Source organism: Rattus norvegicus, chromosome 3 (assembly GCF_036323735.1).
Source record: "Rattus norvegicus strain BN/NHsdMcwi chromosome 3, GRCr8, whole genome shotgun sequence".
Taxonomy (NCBI): domain Eukaryota; kingdom Metazoa; phylum Chordata; class Mammalia; order Rodentia; family Muridae; genus Rattus; species Rattus norvegicus.
Genome location: NC_086021.1, coordinates 176,641,456 through 176,657,641, shown reverse-complemented (window position 1 = coordinate 176,657,641; position 16,186 = coordinate 176,641,456). Strand labels below are relative to the sequence as shown.

Below are 16,186 nucleotides of genomic sequence, written 5' to 3'. Positions count from 1 at the left end.
CACTTTGTTATCCCGGTTTAGACCAGCAGTTGATAGACTCCAGCCTCGTTTGCCCCAAGGATGGCTTTTGTGAGGCCCTGCAGCTAAGAATGCCTCTTACAGACAATCCCTGCAGTGGGTTTAAGGATTATCTAAATTCGAAGCCCTAATTACTAGGTAATCCAATAAGTGTTAACTTCTAAGAAAGAGGGGTTGGGGATTTAGCTCAGTGGTAGAGCCTGGGTCCTCAGCTGGGGCGGGGGGGGGGGGGACGGACAAAATAACTTCTAAGAAAGAATTCTATGATTTGACCCACCAGCCAGGCACAGCACACATTTGTAACCCGAGCATCTTAGGCAGCACAGATCATAAGGTCCAGGACAACCTGGGTTACATGTTGCAAAAAATTAAAACAAACAAGAAACTGGCATTGTATGTACACGGTACGCAGACATACATGCAGGGAAAATACTCATACACATAAAAATGTCAAACTATTAGAATTAAATAAATCAACAAAATCCACAGCTGACCATCCACCCATCTCCACAAGGACAGAGGATGTTTATCACAGAAGTAACAGAGCATGGGAGCCTGGGAGGACCCAAGAAGTCACCTGCAGACAGGAGGGTAGAGGGAGAGGGAGAACAGTCCACCTTACAGACTTTTTCTTTTGTGTGTCTTTGGGGGCACCCAGAGATTGAACCCCGCTTTCTCCTGGGCACTGGCTCCGGTATGTCTCTCAGATACCCAGGGGCCCTCGGGGCCTCAGCCTGGGCTGTAGAGCCTTCCCAAGCTCTCCTGACAGCCGACTCAATCTCTCTGGGATTTCTTTCCTCCCCACAGGCCCTAGGCTTCCTTTTTTTCTAGATCTCTGAACTACAGAGGGCAAGGGAATGGCCCAGAAAGGGGTGCAGGATGGATGTACAAGGGTTTAAGCATCCCTTACTTAAGTCCCTGAGATTAATTCCTGAACTCTTCCTCCCTGATAAGGCAATGGTGGGGAAAGAAAAATTATGAATATATTGGGCCTAGGAGTTTGGGGCCAGCCTGGGCAATAAATCTAGAACCCCACCTGTCTCAAGGGGTGGGGGTGTGTGAGAAAAGAACGAACAGTCTTTTCCCCAGCAATTATGTCTGGCAGCATGTAACCTGTAACTCAAGCTCCAGAAGGTCTGGGGTGGGTTCTGTGGGCACTTACATTCATGTGCATATACCACACACAGGCACATAATTAAAATTTTTAAAATAGCCAGGCATCGTAGTTCATGCCTTTAATCCCAGCACTTGTGAGGCAGAGGTAGGAGGATCTCTGTGAGTTCAAAGCCAGCCTGGTCTACAAAGTGAGTTCTAGGACAGCCAGGGATACACAGAGAAACCCTGTCTCGAAAAACAACAAATTTTTTTTTTTTTAATGAAGTTGAACATAGTTAGTGCTACAATCCCAGCACACAGGAAGGCTGAGGCAGGATTGACCAAGTTCTAGGCTAACCTGGGCTACATAGCAAAACCCCTTCCTTAAAGAAAAAAATCTAGAAATGAGGGAGGGAGGAAAGGAGATGGGAAAAATAATAGCCAGTGGTTTTCTTATGAAAAATGTATTACTTCCCAATCATATGTATGAAATGCTTATATAATTGTGACATAAATAAATGGTCTTTGGTCTGTTATCTTCTCCCACCTTCTCCCGCTGGTGATTTCCCAAGGTCACAGCTAGCTTTTCCTTTTGGACTCCATCCTGCTCAAGCCACCAGACCTGTCGTGTCGGTGCTGACTGTAATCCTGTTCACAGGCCTTTGCCTCTGCTGAACCACAGATCTTTCTAGTGGACATTCAGCTCAGAGATGCTAATGTCACCTCCAAGCCACAAACCTGGCTGAGGGCTGGGTTACTGTGATAAACCAGGCAAGCCCCGCCAAGGTATGGGCATCCTTTAGAAGCCTAGGGCTGGGCCAGGTGGCTGTTCCTGAGATTTGTTCTGGAAGTCAAGGCTGCCAGCAGAGGCTCTGGAGCCCTGAGTTCTGAGACTGCCCTCAACGGAGGATGGGAGGATACGTATGATACCACCCCCGGTTTATGCAGTGGTGGGGATAGAACCAGCTCTGACATATGGACATAAAATGAATATGAGGGCTGTGCCACTGTGGGGTCAGCTGGGGGTACCTCTGGGGGGTGCTGCTGGGGATGCCGCTGTCCCTTACCAGGAGGAACTCTGTGCTAATTTCATCCTTCCACTGCTTAATTTATAGATTTGCCAGATATGGCCGCGATGCACAGGGTGATTTAGAATTTCGTACAGATAATGAGTACATTTTTAGCATGAGACTACAGAGAACACCTTAGCTGAAATTCAGATTTAACTGGGGCTGCCCATGATTTCATCTGTTAAATCCTGAGATTTGTTTAGAAACTGGCTTCAATGGGGTGTTGTGGCTTACACCTGTAATCACAGCTCTTGGGAAGTAGAGGCAGGTGCACAGCCTGGGCTACATAGTGAGTGTGCTAGGCTAGAGTGAGAGCTTGTTTTGAGACAGAGACAGAGAGACAGAGACAGAGGAGAGAGTGGGAAAAGTAATTTTTACAACTGTCTGGTACTTGTAATCTCGGAACCTGGAAGGTGGAGGTAGGAAGTCAGGGCCAACTTGGGCTGCAGGAGATCCTCAAAGCAGCCAAACTAGCAGAAGAAAAGCATTAATTCCTATATGCCTGACTCCTGGTTTTCATTTCTGGAACTGGAGAAGAAAGAATTAAATGGGTGGCAAGTTGTCCTATGACATCCATATTGGTACTACAAAAATGACATTTTCTCCACGCACTCCAAACGAAAGCCAAAAGAGCAATAATAAACCTAAGGGATTTCCTATTACTGCAGGGCTCAAGTCCCACACCTCTACTTACCTGGCCTTTAGGGGCCAACCATGGAGTCATTCCCTGCCTCTTCTCTCCTTACTGAATCTTCCACCTGACCCAGTGAGACCACTCCAGGAGCCAGCCAACATAATGGCTACTTCAGTCTCCTGGTCGGCTTCTCTATATGTTCAAAGAGCCTCACCTCCATCTAAGCCAGGCCATGTCCATCAGAAACCCCAAGGCTCTGGTCTCAGCCAATGGAGCCTCCACCCTGCTTTCTTTTTTTTTGGTTCTTCCCCCCCCCCCCCCCCCCCCCGGAGCTGGGGACCGAATCCAGGCCTTGCGCTTCCTAGGTAAGCGCTCTACCACTGAGCTAAATCCCCAGCTCCCCCGCCCCCCGTGTAAAGATTTTAATCTGTTTTGAAGAATATGTTTTTGTGGTGGTTGTTTTTGGAGACCACGATGTAACTTGTGGGTATGAGATAATCTCTTCTTTTTTTTTTTTTTTTTTTTTTTTGGTTCTTTTTTTTTCCGGAGCTGGGGACCGAACCCAGGGCCTTGTGCTTCCTAGGCGAGCGCTCTACCACTGAGCTAAATCCCCAACCCCTCCACCCTGCTTTCTATCCATGCTCAGTCCCTTCCACTGACCCTGCATAGTCCCACAGTGCCTCATGGGTAAGTAAAATGCTGTCATCTTGGGCCTCTGAACTCAGCTCTGAGTTCGGGTGTCAGCTCAAATCTTGGAGACAGTCTTACTATGTAGCCCTGGCTGGCCTCAAACTCAGTCCATCTGCCTGCCTCTGCCTCTGGGATTAAGGGTGTATGCCACTCTGCCTAGGCACATTACTTTTGGACTTGTTCTTGTATTACAAGGGATTTACTTCTAGTGTCAGACCTGTAACTGGAGTCCAGGACTCAACTGAGATGCAAATGTAGCCTCTCAAAGATGTTGGAATGAAGAAGCCATTCTCAGACATCTGGATTAGGTATTTCTTCTCATCCTCTCCAGAACGGAATAAACAGAACAGCTCATTCTGACATGTCCACAGTCAGGTTTGAGACAGGAATTGCTGAGATCTCTGGGCCTTATTCGAGTCCCTACGGGACCAAGATGGAAATGAAGCCCAGGAGGTTAGCTCCAGAGAATCCCAGGCAGCATGGAGTGCAGGGTTCTGTACACCCTTTAGATGGTTCACTGGATACCATGGCCTCAGTTCACAAGGGATCAGCAACTGGCATAGTGCACACATACACAAAGGCCCGAAGTCTGTACGGTTATACCAGCCATTGCAGCTGCGGTCTAGAGCCCGGCCTGCTATTGTGAATTCCCCTATTTTAAGGGGGGATGGGGACATAGGGACATGGACAGATTTCTGCTCGGTTTTTAGAGAACACAGATGCTTGAGGCTCAGCTGCTTAAGTCTCAAAGTTAAGTAGAAGGCAGGTTGACTCAGGGACAGACAAGAATGCTCCTTTGAAGTAACAACAACCTTCTAGAGGCTGCTGGGCCCATAGTTCAGAAAAAGCTGAAATGAAAACATTGCAGCTTGCTGGTTGCATAAATTATGAAATTTATTTATATTTCACCTCCTAAAAGCCAGAACATAGCCATCCTTCTGGAAAGTCATTTCATTAGAAACAGTGAGTGTGATGCAGGACAAGAGGCTCCTGCTGCACTGTGGCACAGCTGTGCTTTTCTCAGTTCCTCAGGGCAAGGTCTCACCAAACCTCCCTCCATACATCTCCTGAGCAAACCTTTCCAGAGTACAGTGAAGAAGCAGGGACGTTGGGAGAATAATCCTGGACTGACTCTGCTGGCATCTGAGCTGGCTTCGCCCTGGCAGGCAGAGATGCCACTGTGGAGGTGTGCAGTCAGAAGCACAATGCTGCATGCAGTCTCGGACAAACCAGAGCCACATGGCTGGAAAGAACTCACCCCAAAGCTCTAGTCTGTCCGAGGGTCTGCTCTGTGGTTAGACCAGTGGTGTCCTAATGTGCTGCATCCCCAGCTACTGCTCAGGAAAGCCTGCAGCAGACCCCTCCCTCCCTCCTGTGCAGAGGTCTAACTTTCTTAACTTCCCAGGGACATGACCCAGCTTTACCACGCTTTCCAAACTGAAAGGCAGGGTTAAAACGCAGGCTTGCTCAGGGAGGCAGCGATACTGCTCAGGTCCATTAAGTTACTAAGCAGCACACAGCAGTCAGAGCCTCCCTCCAATACACTCTCAGAGCAAGAAATGTCAGCAGACACTCAACAGAGGGCACCTGACCCAGCCACCTGAGAACACTCATCGGCATCAAAGAAAAGCAAAAGGCCACCTCTCCACCTTCTCTCTACTCAGAGATGAACACACCCATCTTCGCTACCCAGCATCTTCACTACAACTCTATGGTGACACTTTGTCCTAAAAAGGCACAGTCAGGCATTTAGGACAGAAGCCATCAGGTATACGGATGGAGGTGCGGGTGTAGGAAAACAGCAGTAACCAAAACTTCCTCCATCAGCAGACTGCTATGTCACCCCGGAGAAGAGGAGCAGAGCCCTGGCCCAGTAAACCGCAGAACCAAGGCACCTCAGGGCCAAGGGAAGGAGGAGTCCCTGCTTTATTGTGCTAGTCACTGCCCAGGGAAGGTCCTGACTGGCTAGGAGGACCTGAGAGAGAACACTGGACAACAGGATGAATGTGAAGGAAGATTGTGTGGGAGAAGCAGTTGAACTCTTCTTAAAGGAGGCAGTAGCTGAGGTGCAGTAAAAGCAGACCATGGGACAAACAAGGTTATCAGTGGGGAAGACAATGCTGACAAGAGCCCAGAGGAAACAGGGCTCTCTCTGCCCTAGGGCCCCGTCACCCTTGAAGTGACCCTGTCTGGTGCCATGGCTCAATTCCACATCTGCATTACATGTGAGGTACAAGAGTCAAGGGCTCACACCTAATGCATAATGGAAGCTCTAGAGTGAAGTGGACAGCCAGGACCCTGTTCATTGGTCGATGATGGAGCGTTGTAACACCTGGTTTATCATGTCATCTTCGTCAACATCATAATCCTGAGGACAGAAAAGACAGCAGCTGTTCACACCCAGAAGAGTCACCTTCATAGGAGCCTCCAGCCCAAGAGGGTCTGGAGAGGGCTGCTAAGGACCCCGGCTATGTCTAGTTGCTATGGAACTGGGAAAATGACTTCATCTCTCAGTGTCTTTGCTGTCTCCATCATTAAGTAACAGTAACAGTTTGGGGCTAAAGAGACAGCTCAGCAGTTAAGAGAACTGAGATCACAGGTGTGCACCTCCATGCCATCTTCTTACATGGGTAGCAGAGACCCGAACTCAGGTTCTTGTGCTTAACAGGATGTCAGCTTAGCAAGCAGAATGTCAGCTGCCTGCAGAATCCTGATGAGGGTGTTAGAGCTCTGGAGATCTAGAGTTACAGGTGTGCTGGGAATTGAACTTGGGTCCTCTGCACGTATACTACGTGCCTGCCCTTCACTCTTGCCATTCTGCAGGCTGACCCTGGTTGGTGTTACTGTCTTTACACTGCTGGGGATAGAGCCCAGGATGTCTTGCACGGAGCAAAGGCTCTCCCACTAAGCCACACTCGTACTGTCTAACAGCAGCCTTCAGTCGTATCTGGCACCCACACCTGCAGAGAGACATTGTGCAGCTTCCCTCTGGGGCTGAGAGTTCCTCAATACAGAACAGGGCCCCAAGAACCCCCTCCCAGAAACCTGAGCAGTAGGGCTGTCCCCCGTGGTGATGCAGACTCACCACAAAAGTGTCGTAGGAAAAGCGGTGGCGGCGCTGGATATGCTCCATGAAGTTGGCACTGCGGTAGCTGGGGTCTCCCCAGGGCATCGAGGCACATATGGGACAAACCTGTCAGGAGGAAGCAAGGTGCTGCAACCTGCTGCCTGAGCCAACCCTCTGTGACCTCTGCTCAGCCCATTTCTGTCAGGACAGCTTTACTGACAAGCCTAAGTACAAGGTCCATAAACATGAAGCAACCCAAAGGACATGTGGGAATGGGCACAGGCTTGTAAATGAAGGCAAAATGCAGCTGGGCACAATGATAACAAAGTAAGGGACCAGATGACAGGGATGAGGACAAAAGTGTGTACACCAAAAGCCAATCAGAACAGCATGGGGCAGAGCACATGTCTGTAAACCTCAGCACCAAGGAGGTAGAGGAAGGAGGCAGAGTTCAAGGCCAGTCTGGCTACAGGAGTGATTTGAGGGCAATGACGGAGCAGTCATCAGCACAGGCTGCCCTGACTCACGAGAGTGAGAGTGAAGCAGCACTTGGACAGCGCAGGTGGCACAGCCCCTGATTTTCCCCATTTTGATTCCCTGCTCTGTTCAGTTTGCTGGACCTAATGGGGCAGCAGCCTTCCTCAACTGCAGACAGACCCAGCCTCCTCCTTCGTCCAGGAGAACACAGCTTCCTCAAGTCTGCCTCTTTGTCTATTTTTTTTTTTTTGGTTCTTTTTTTTTCGGAGCTGGGGACCGAACCCAGGGCCTTGCGCTTCCTAGGCAAGCGCTAAGTCTGCCTCTTTGACTCCAGTCACCAACTCTGTTTCAGCTCTCCAAGCTCACACACTCCCTGCTTCAAACTCAGGCTGTGGCCACATGAGTTCCAAGCCTTTTAGAAGTCACCTTACACTGTGAACCCTGAAGACACTGCTGAGCTGGTGCTGGACTCCTCTGGACTGTGAGCCTAGCTAGACAAGGACGCAGCAGCATCTGCTCCCCTTCTGACTGGTCTATGAACGAGAGCACCCAGTCTTGAACATAGCTGGAGTTTGAACCACCTTTGCCAGTTCTGACAGCACCCACTTATCTCTATAGCTGCTAGGCTGGTGCATGGCTTGATGCTGGAGCACTTGCCTAAAACAGGTAAGACCCCAGGTTCAACGCCCGTGCAACAAGCACGTGAAAAGAGAACGTCTGCAATCTGCGTGGCGGCTCCGGCCTGTGGGCCTGTGGTGGTCATCCTCACTTGGAAGGTAAAACACGAGGATAAGATTCAAAGCCACCCCTGCTAATGGTGAGTGCAAGGCTAGCACAGCCTACATGAGACTCTGAGTCTGTTGTTTTTGTCTAAGTGATTTTTAAAGAAAAATTTAAGATAGACACTGAAATATTCAAATGGCAAAAGGTACCTATAAGCTCTTCCTAAATGGCTCATCAAAAAAAAAATCACATATATAGAACACAGTTAAGCAATCCGGGCAAAATGTTAAGTTGGGTGAAGGGTTAAGGCTTCACTGTACAGCCTGGTTATTTTCTATTAAGTCAAAGAAGAAAAGCCAATTCTTACCACAGACTTGGTATCCGTGCTGTGAGTGAGTTTGCAGTGCTCCACAAGTCCTTCCTGATCAAAGTTCTTCTCGGGACAATAAGGACAAGGAAAGGTGTATCGGTTTGGGACATTTCTGGGAGGTGAGAGAAGAAGACCCTGAGAGCTGTTCCAAGAACTGAGTGCTTGCACATTAGGAGCACAGCCTGATATGAACACATTCCCACCCCAGAACCGGTCAACCTAGCCAGCTCCAGTGACACCTCCAATTCTCCAAATTCACACCCTGAACCTTCCAACAACACATGCATCCCACGTCTTCCTGGGGAGTAGGTCTGTACCTCTGCTGAAGGGATGCATCCTTGGTAGTGGCCTTTACACCTTCCATGATGTAACTCTGGTATTTGGAACATGAAGCCACGTGGGCCCGGATCTTAGATAGGACAAACTTGAATAGAAAGAGCAGGACCAATAGTTAGTGAGGCGTCCATAAGAGGTAATCCCCAACCAAGGACAAGAAAATTAGACCCGCACACTGGGCTGTACAACTGAACCCCTCCTGACTGTACCAGTGGGCAGGAGCCAGGCTGCTGTTTTATTCACCTACATCTGCTTCCACTGTGAGGTCGCTCTCCCCCCAACCATCTGCTCTCTGCTTACTGACATTTTCCAAGTGCTATTTTTAAGTACTCTACATGCTTATCTATTTTGTGCATGTATATGTGACTTGCGTGTGTGAAAGCCAAGGACACCCCGAGCTGCTGTCCTTACCTTTCTACCTTGTCTGAGACAAGACCTTCCCCTAGTAGGGAAGCCAGGCTGGGTGGCCTACAAGCTTCTGCTACAGCATCCATCTATTCACAGGTTCTGAGCTCAGGCCTCATTCAGGTCCTTAGGATTAGGCAGCAAGCACTACCGCCTGCAAAGTCAGCTTGCGAGCCCAACACACACATCTAAATTGACTCTTACTTGGGCAGGGTGGCACACATCTGTGAGCTCAAGGACTCTGGGAGGGTAAGGCAGGAAGACCACCAAGAGTTTCAAGCTGGCCTAACCTACACAGAAACTGAGTATTATTTTGGTCTGCCTCCAGCTGCATTCCCCATTCTCCTCCCCTCTTCTCTCCACGTGCTCATGGCCAGCCTCTACTCTATTCCTCTCCTTTTCTACTCTACTTTCTTTTTCTGCCCTACTGCCCTCTTAACTCCTCTCCCCATGCCCCTGAATAAACTCTATTCTATACCAAAAAAAAAAATTATATAAGGGGAGCGGGCTGTGGGAAGGGGGCCTTTGACCAGGATAAAAAGTGAATAAATTAATAGAAAAAAAAATACACGGGGCTGGGGATTTAGCTCAGTGGTAGAGCGCTTACCTAGGAAGCGCAAGGCCCTGGGTTCGGTCCCCAGCTCCGAAAAAAAGAACCCCCCCCCAAAAAAAACAAAAAAACAAACAAACAAACAAAACAAAAAAAACACAAAATGAGGAAGGGAGATTATATGGGGGCATGTGTACCACACAATCACCAATTTTTATTGTTTTGTGACAAGGTCTCATATAGACCAGGCTGGCTTTGAACCTTTGTCCCCCTGCTTCCACCTTCCCAGTGCTGGTATTACTGGCATGTGCCAGTAACACACAGCTTTACTAACCTTGGAAATGGAGAAAATTTTGAGCACACAAAGGAGAAAAGCGACCATGGAAAAAGACAAAGATGGAGGACAGTTTGTTGAGATTTAAAATGAAAAAAAAAAAAAAAAAAAGTGAGAGAGAAAAAGATTCCAATCCCAGAGTATAGGCACCAGCCAGAGTGCACTGACTCAGCCACTACCTAGGAGCTGGCCCAGGGCCTGGGCTCGGCTATCCACTTAGGAGCCTGAATTTAAATGTTGGAACAAACCTGTACGGACTGTCAAAGTCTTACTGTGTACCCCAAATACCAAACCCTCTGCAAGGACTGAGGGAAGAGATACATTCTTTTACAGCCATCTACACGATGATGCTCAGAATTCAGAGTTCAAAGACATTCCCAGACTTCCTGAATCTGAGGCCGGCTGAGGGTGCAGGAGACCCTGAGTAAGAATAAAAAGGGGAGCTGAAGAAATGACTCAGCAATTATGAGCACTGGCTGCTCTTCCAGAGGACCCAGGTTCAATTCCAAAGGACCCAGCACCCACAGGGCAGCTCACAACTGTCTGTAATTAGTTACAAACTGGGGATCTGACACCTTCGCACAGACATACATACAGGCAAACTACTAATACACATAAAAATAAATAAATCTTAACAATATAAAACATAAATAAAAGGGAGGGGAGAGAGAGAAACCTGCCAGGCATGACCTCTCACATTTGTAACCCAGCACTTCCAGGGTGGAGGCAGGAGGACTGCCTTAAAGGCAGCCTTGACCATAAAAGACCCTACTGTTTGTTTCTGGTGTGGCTAAGGCACCAGATCAGGTGTGGTGGCCACACTTTTATCTCTGCACTTGGGCGGTCGAGGCAGGAGGATCTCCATGAGTCCTGGTATCTGGTTCCAGGACAATCAGGACCACACAAGAGAAAATTTGTCCCAAAAAACAAAAACAAAAAACCCCCAAGAAACCCAGCAAGTCAGGCAGGGGATAAGCACCAAGACCTAGCTGTGGTGACTCATGCCTGTAATTGCAGCGCTGGGGAGCAGAGGCAGGTGGAACGGAGTTCAAGGCCAGTCTGGTCTACAGTAAGGCCTTATCTAAACACAAACAAAAGTAAAACAAAATAACAAAGACATACAAGTATAAATTCAAGTATAAAAAAGAGGTAAGAGGTCTGGAGAGATGGCTCAGTGGTTAAGAGCACTGACTGCTCTTCCAGAGGTCCTGAGTTCAATTCCCAGCAACCACATGGTGGCTCACAACCATCTGTAATGGGATCCGATGCCCTCTTCTGGTGTGTCTGAAGATAGCAACAGTGTACTCATGTATATAGAATAAATAAATCTAGCAAGTGCATCTTGTGTGTGTGGAAACATCTGCAGTGATGCTGGCCTAAGGTAGAGAGTGCTGAGCAACTGCCCAAAAGGAAATGTACCACCACCACCACCCCGACCCCAACCCATCAGCCCAAGGGCCAGGATCACCAGTGTGTGTGTACACCACACAACACACTGACTGCCTTTCCATCGAAGTCGGTGGAGGAAAACACAGTGGTGTTTACCCCTTTTTACTGTCTGGAATAAAAGTTGGAATGACTTAAAAACCACAAAGGAAGATGAAGCCCTAGTTATCTGTGCTCCCAGCAGCAGTGAGCAGTGTAGGTAAGCACACAGTGACAGCCTGGTGCAAGTGCTTGAGGGGACACCACAGTGATGGTACAGTGACAGCCCCGTACAAGTGCTCAAGAGCGCATTCCACTGGTAGGGAGACATCTACCGCCCTCCACCTTACACCCCAGACTCTGGAAAGGGCTACAACGCAACAGTAAATTTCATGACTCTAGTGGCAGACTCGAGTTTCCCTTGAGCTCAGTGCAGAGTTGGTTATTTTGGTTTTTTTTTTGAGAGACAGCCTCATGCACACCAGGCTGGCTCTTACATTTAGATTCTCCTGCTACCATACAGAGTGCTGGGATTATAGGTGTGGGCCATCATGTCTAGTTGAAAGGGGGCTGGGGAATGGAACCCAGGGCTTCTTGCATGCTAGGCAAGCACTCTACACCGAGGGATGTTCATTCTATATCTATCTTAAAAATCACGAAATACTCTTATATCCTATTTAGAGTAGAACACACACAAGTGTCATACTTTCTGAAGTAGGTCTCCAGTAGCCTGAAGTAAAATGTATAAAGTAAATTGTATAAATCGTTAAACCAAGTCATGAAAAAATAAAACCCAGCAAGGTGAAAAAACCAAAACCACAAACAAAACAAACAAAAAACTACCAGCATCCCTCCCACCCCGCAGCACAGCCACCACACGCAGCAGCATGCACTTGTGCTGTGAGCCAGTACTCAGGCTCTAACTGCAGACACTTGCTCTAGCTTTTACCGTCTCATCACCAAAGACAAGGGCCCTCCATGTGAAGTGCACATACATCCTTACGGCAGCCATGGCAAGAGGTCTCTATGCTCTCGATCTGCCGCTCCAGCTCCGCAGCCCGGACGCCAGGCGCCAGAGCACTGCGGCACACGCCACAGACAGGCTTCTTCGGCTTCAGACATTCCTGCAGGCATGCAGAGCAAAAGCTACAACAAGACATACAGAGAACCTGTGTCATGCAAAGAGACAAGACACGAAAGTGGATCAACTTTTAAAAGACACAATGAATCATGGATTGGGACAGTGATTCCCTGATCTTATTCAAATAAAATACCATGCCCTTTCCAACTGAAAACAAAACAAAACAAAACAAAACAAAACAAAACAAAACACTGCACCTGGGGTTTGGGACATTATGGAGAAATCACACACACAGCCTGGTATTTGGAGAAAGGCATGATGTTTGAGCCTTCAGAGCTTAGCTCCTGTCATAGGGAGTCTTGATGAGGTTTCCTGAGCCCTTTTCTCTTTTCTTTTTTTTTCTTTCTTTTTCGGAGCTGGGGACCGAACCCAGGGCCTTGCGCTTGCTAGGCAAGCGCTCTACCACTGAGCTAAATCCCCAACCCCCCTGAGCCCTTTTCTTGTGTGCAAGAGGAAGATGTCATACCCATCTGGAGGACCGCTGGAGCCTGACTGTACTGCAAACGCTTGGTATCTGGTTCTCATGAAACAACAGGTGAGACTGTTACTATCAGAGGTGAAAGGGAAGCACTGTGCAAACACACAGACCCAGAGGAGCTGGTTATAACCCAAGAACACTGCTCATCAGACCTCAGAGGCAGCCTCTGGATCAACCTTAAAAGAGTGTGATTGGCAGACAAGGAAAGAATATCCCATGCCCTCAAATTAAAAGTTCAGTCTCTGCTTGGTAGTGCAGAACTTAGGGGGCAGAGGCAGGAGGTTCTCTGACTTCCAGGCCAACCTGGTTTACATAGCAAGTTCCAGGAGAGCTAGACTACATAGAGAGACCTTGTCTCAAAAAACAAAGCAAAAAAACCCCCAAGCCCCAAATTCAAAAGTGTCGAGGGAACTTTACTCACAGGCAGGAAATTAAACAGTACAGATCCTGCAGATCAGAAGCTACTGAGGGAGGGAGGGCACTCAGGCTGAAAATTCTCACGTATTCCAGGACTCACACCATGGCCCAGAGGCAGAGGTGGCACCTGCTGGCTCACAGCACAAGAAGGCTACTAAGGCACAGGACACCAAACAGACTCACTCAGACAGGTCGGTCTTATGGCTATACTAACAGACTGCTGGAAGAGCAGTGTGTGTGTGTGTGTGTGTGTGTGTGTGTGTGTGTGTGTGTGTGTGTGTTTGCGTGTGTGTTTGCGCGTGTGCGTACATACATATCAGAAATGACACACACCCTCCCCCCCCCTTTTTTACTATCTTTTAAGAAATCTTTATCATTTCTATTAGGAAAAAATTCTAGTCCAGGCTGGGAGGTAGCTAGTTAGTTACCTGAGGGCAGAGGAGACAAAAGCCCCATCCTTATCATTCTATACTCCTTTTTTGTAATGTTTGTTGGTTTGTTTGTTTCTCTGTGTAGCCCTGGCTGTCCTAGAACTCACTCTATAGACCAGGCTGGTCTTAACTCAGAGGACCTCCTGCCTCTGCCTCCCAAGTACTGGGATTAAAGGTGTGCACCATACCACTCAGCATGACGCTGAATTTGAAGAATACAGTGACTTCATGCAGTGATGAAGAATAAGGATGGTAACAGAGAGCCTGGCAAGTGGAGCACTGAGCATCTGAGATAACACTGAACAGCAGGCCACAAAGACCTGGCCACAGATTGTGTCAAGTACAGAAAGGAAGGCCTTTGGGGCAATGCTGTGGCAGATCACACAGAGAAAAGGCAAGGCAGGGTGGGCAGGCTCTTCACAATAGCCCATCCCAAGAATAACTCAAGACAACTGAGGAATCCAAGCCAGCACAGATTAAAGCAGTTGATTTAACAGTCCACCAGAGGGGCTGGGGATTTAGCTCAGTGGTAGAGCGCTTACCTAGGAAGCGCTAGGCCCTGGGTTTGGTCCCCAGCTCCGAAAAAAAGAACCAAAAAACAAACAAACAAACAAACAAACAAAAAAAAAAACAAAAAAAACAGTCCACCAGATCCTTACAGTCTGTGTGCCCTACAAGGAGGCAGCATCTAGATGCCTGTGTCTGGAGCTGACTTTCAGTTTCTATTTCCTAGAAATGGACATCAACTAGTTCTGCCTGTCAGTGCTCTTTAGCATCTAGCTATCTGTGCTCCACCAGATCCGAAACCGTGTAGCCACAGGGCTTGACCTGAATTTCATAAAAATCAAATGCCCCAACCACAGCTGTAGGGCTCTCCAACTTCAAAGGCAAACATTCAAAATGAAGTAGTTAGTGCCCAGAGCACTTGGAGAAGGCTCGGAGCATCTGCTACTCTTCGACAAAGGTGTGTGTGTCTGACTTCAAACAGCACCAATATGCTGGACACTGACTGGGGCTGGTAACGTTTGCTATGCCTGGCAGGACTGCTTCTTGCCCTCTGACCTAGGAAAAAAGTCAAGGAAGCCTCAAACTCTGGTGCTTCTCAATCAAGTCACGTTTTTCCATAAATGTCAGCAGCCCCCACATGCTCTCCTACTACACATGCCATAGTTTGCACAGTCATTAGTAGTTCCCTTAAAAAGTATTTATGTGTGCGCACACGAATGTGTGTATCACTGAGGACAGTGGAAATCAGAGGACAGTCTGTGGGAGTCAATTCTTCTACCTCAGGAGCGAACTGAAGTCATCAGGTTTGGTGACAAGAGCTCGAGCCATCTCGCTGGCCACTACTTACAATCAATTTCCTGAACTGTAAACCCCGAGGGCCAAATTGCCTCTAAAGCTCTATCCCAAAGCAGCACACAGAGAGGCATGCAGACACTCCAGTAAACTGTGAGGGGTCTGGGGATGTTCTCTGTGCCCAACACTGGTTTCCGTTAACGGGAGGTGAGGATATGGTACTCTCTTCTTGTGTCCCTACATGCGGCTCTGTGTAATGAAAGAGCTAGCAGAGCCAGGAGACAAGTGAGGGAGGTTGTCTACGTTACGTCGGGACGCGAAGCTTGAAAACCTGTACCTGAACTCAAGCTGGCAGGAGCTCAGTGTTCCTGGAAGTAACAAGCATCCCACGGTGCTGGCAAGGCCCTGGACCAAACCAGACCCGGGCAACGCACCAGGGATGGTCTGACAGGTGAGGCTGCCCCGAGTGAGCGAGTCTTGACACTTGCATGTTGATTCACCCGGAAAAAGACTGGCACTCCCAGGACGATAGTGGGAGTGCATCCAAAAAAGATGCTCGTACTCGAGTTGGGGGAGTCACGAAGACCGACTCCTAGGTGGTCGCCCGTGGGCGGGGTCACAGGGAAAATGAGGAAGGTGGTCGGGCATCCCCAGTCACAGCTGACTGGTGTTTGAAATGTGGAAGAACGGACTTCACATATCGCTACACGGTCACAGCACCTAGGGAAGCCCAGGCCCGTAATACCGGGCTTCATTCACCCCGAGGGAAGGACGCCTCCGAGAGCACCTCACACCCTGTACGCGGGTACGGCCGAGCCTCCCGACACTTCCCTTTTGTTCCAGGCTAGCCCAGCGCCCGCTGTCAAAACTTGCCGCCCGCGGCCTCCGGCGCACTTCGGACGCCCAGGGGGCGGCCTGGTGAGGCGCGACGCCGAGGTTCGAGGGGGCCGGCCGTGCTCCAGGGTCCGACGCCGCCGGTCGCCCACCCGCGCTCCCTCCCCGGCGGGCGCCCGCCACTCACACGTGTCCGCAGGGCACCTGCACGGGCTTCTCGAACACTTCCAGGCACACGGGACACGTAAAGCGGCTGAGAGGGTCAGTTTCGGACGCCGGCTTCGCCGACTGCGCGGCTCCGTCGCGGGACTCCGGCTGCGCCGCCGCCATCTTGCCGCTGAGGAGCGTCGCGCTGAGAGAGAAAGAGCCGCCGAGGGGGGCGGGCCCGCCGT

General features: G+C 49.2%; 1 protein-coding gene across 5 annotated transcripts; it reads right to left on the bottom strand.

Annotated features, from left to right (window-relative positions):
* Positions 1 to 4,379: 4,379 nt before the first annotated feature.
* Positions 4,380 to 16,186, bottom strand: Rnf114 (ring finger protein 114). 5 transcript variants are annotated; one of them, NM_001001517.2, is made up of 6 exons: positions 15,982 to 16,143; positions 12,190 to 12,340; positions 8,462 to 8,568; positions 8,142 to 8,256; positions 6,593 to 6,700; positions 4,380 to 5,875 (listed from the first exon to the last, which is right to left on the bottom strand). In NM_001001517.2, the coding sequence occupies exons 1-6, from the start codon at positions 16,122 to 16,124 to the stop codon at positions 5,810 to 5,812; spliced, it is 690 nt and encodes a 229-aa protein (NP_001001517.1). In that variant the 5' UTR covers positions 16,125 to 16,143; the 3' UTR covers positions 4,380 to 5,809. The 5 variants fall into 5 exon arrangements, with proteins under 5 accessions (NP_001001517.1, XP_008760737.1, XP_063140301.1 ...); XM_008762515.4 differs by lacking the exon at positions 15,982 to 16,143 and adding an exon at positions 15,298 to 15,945 and having other exon boundaries at positions 4,384 to 5,875; XM_063284231.1 differs by lacking the exon at positions 4,380 to 5,875 and having other exon boundaries at positions 6,261 to 6,700; positions 15,982 to 16,186.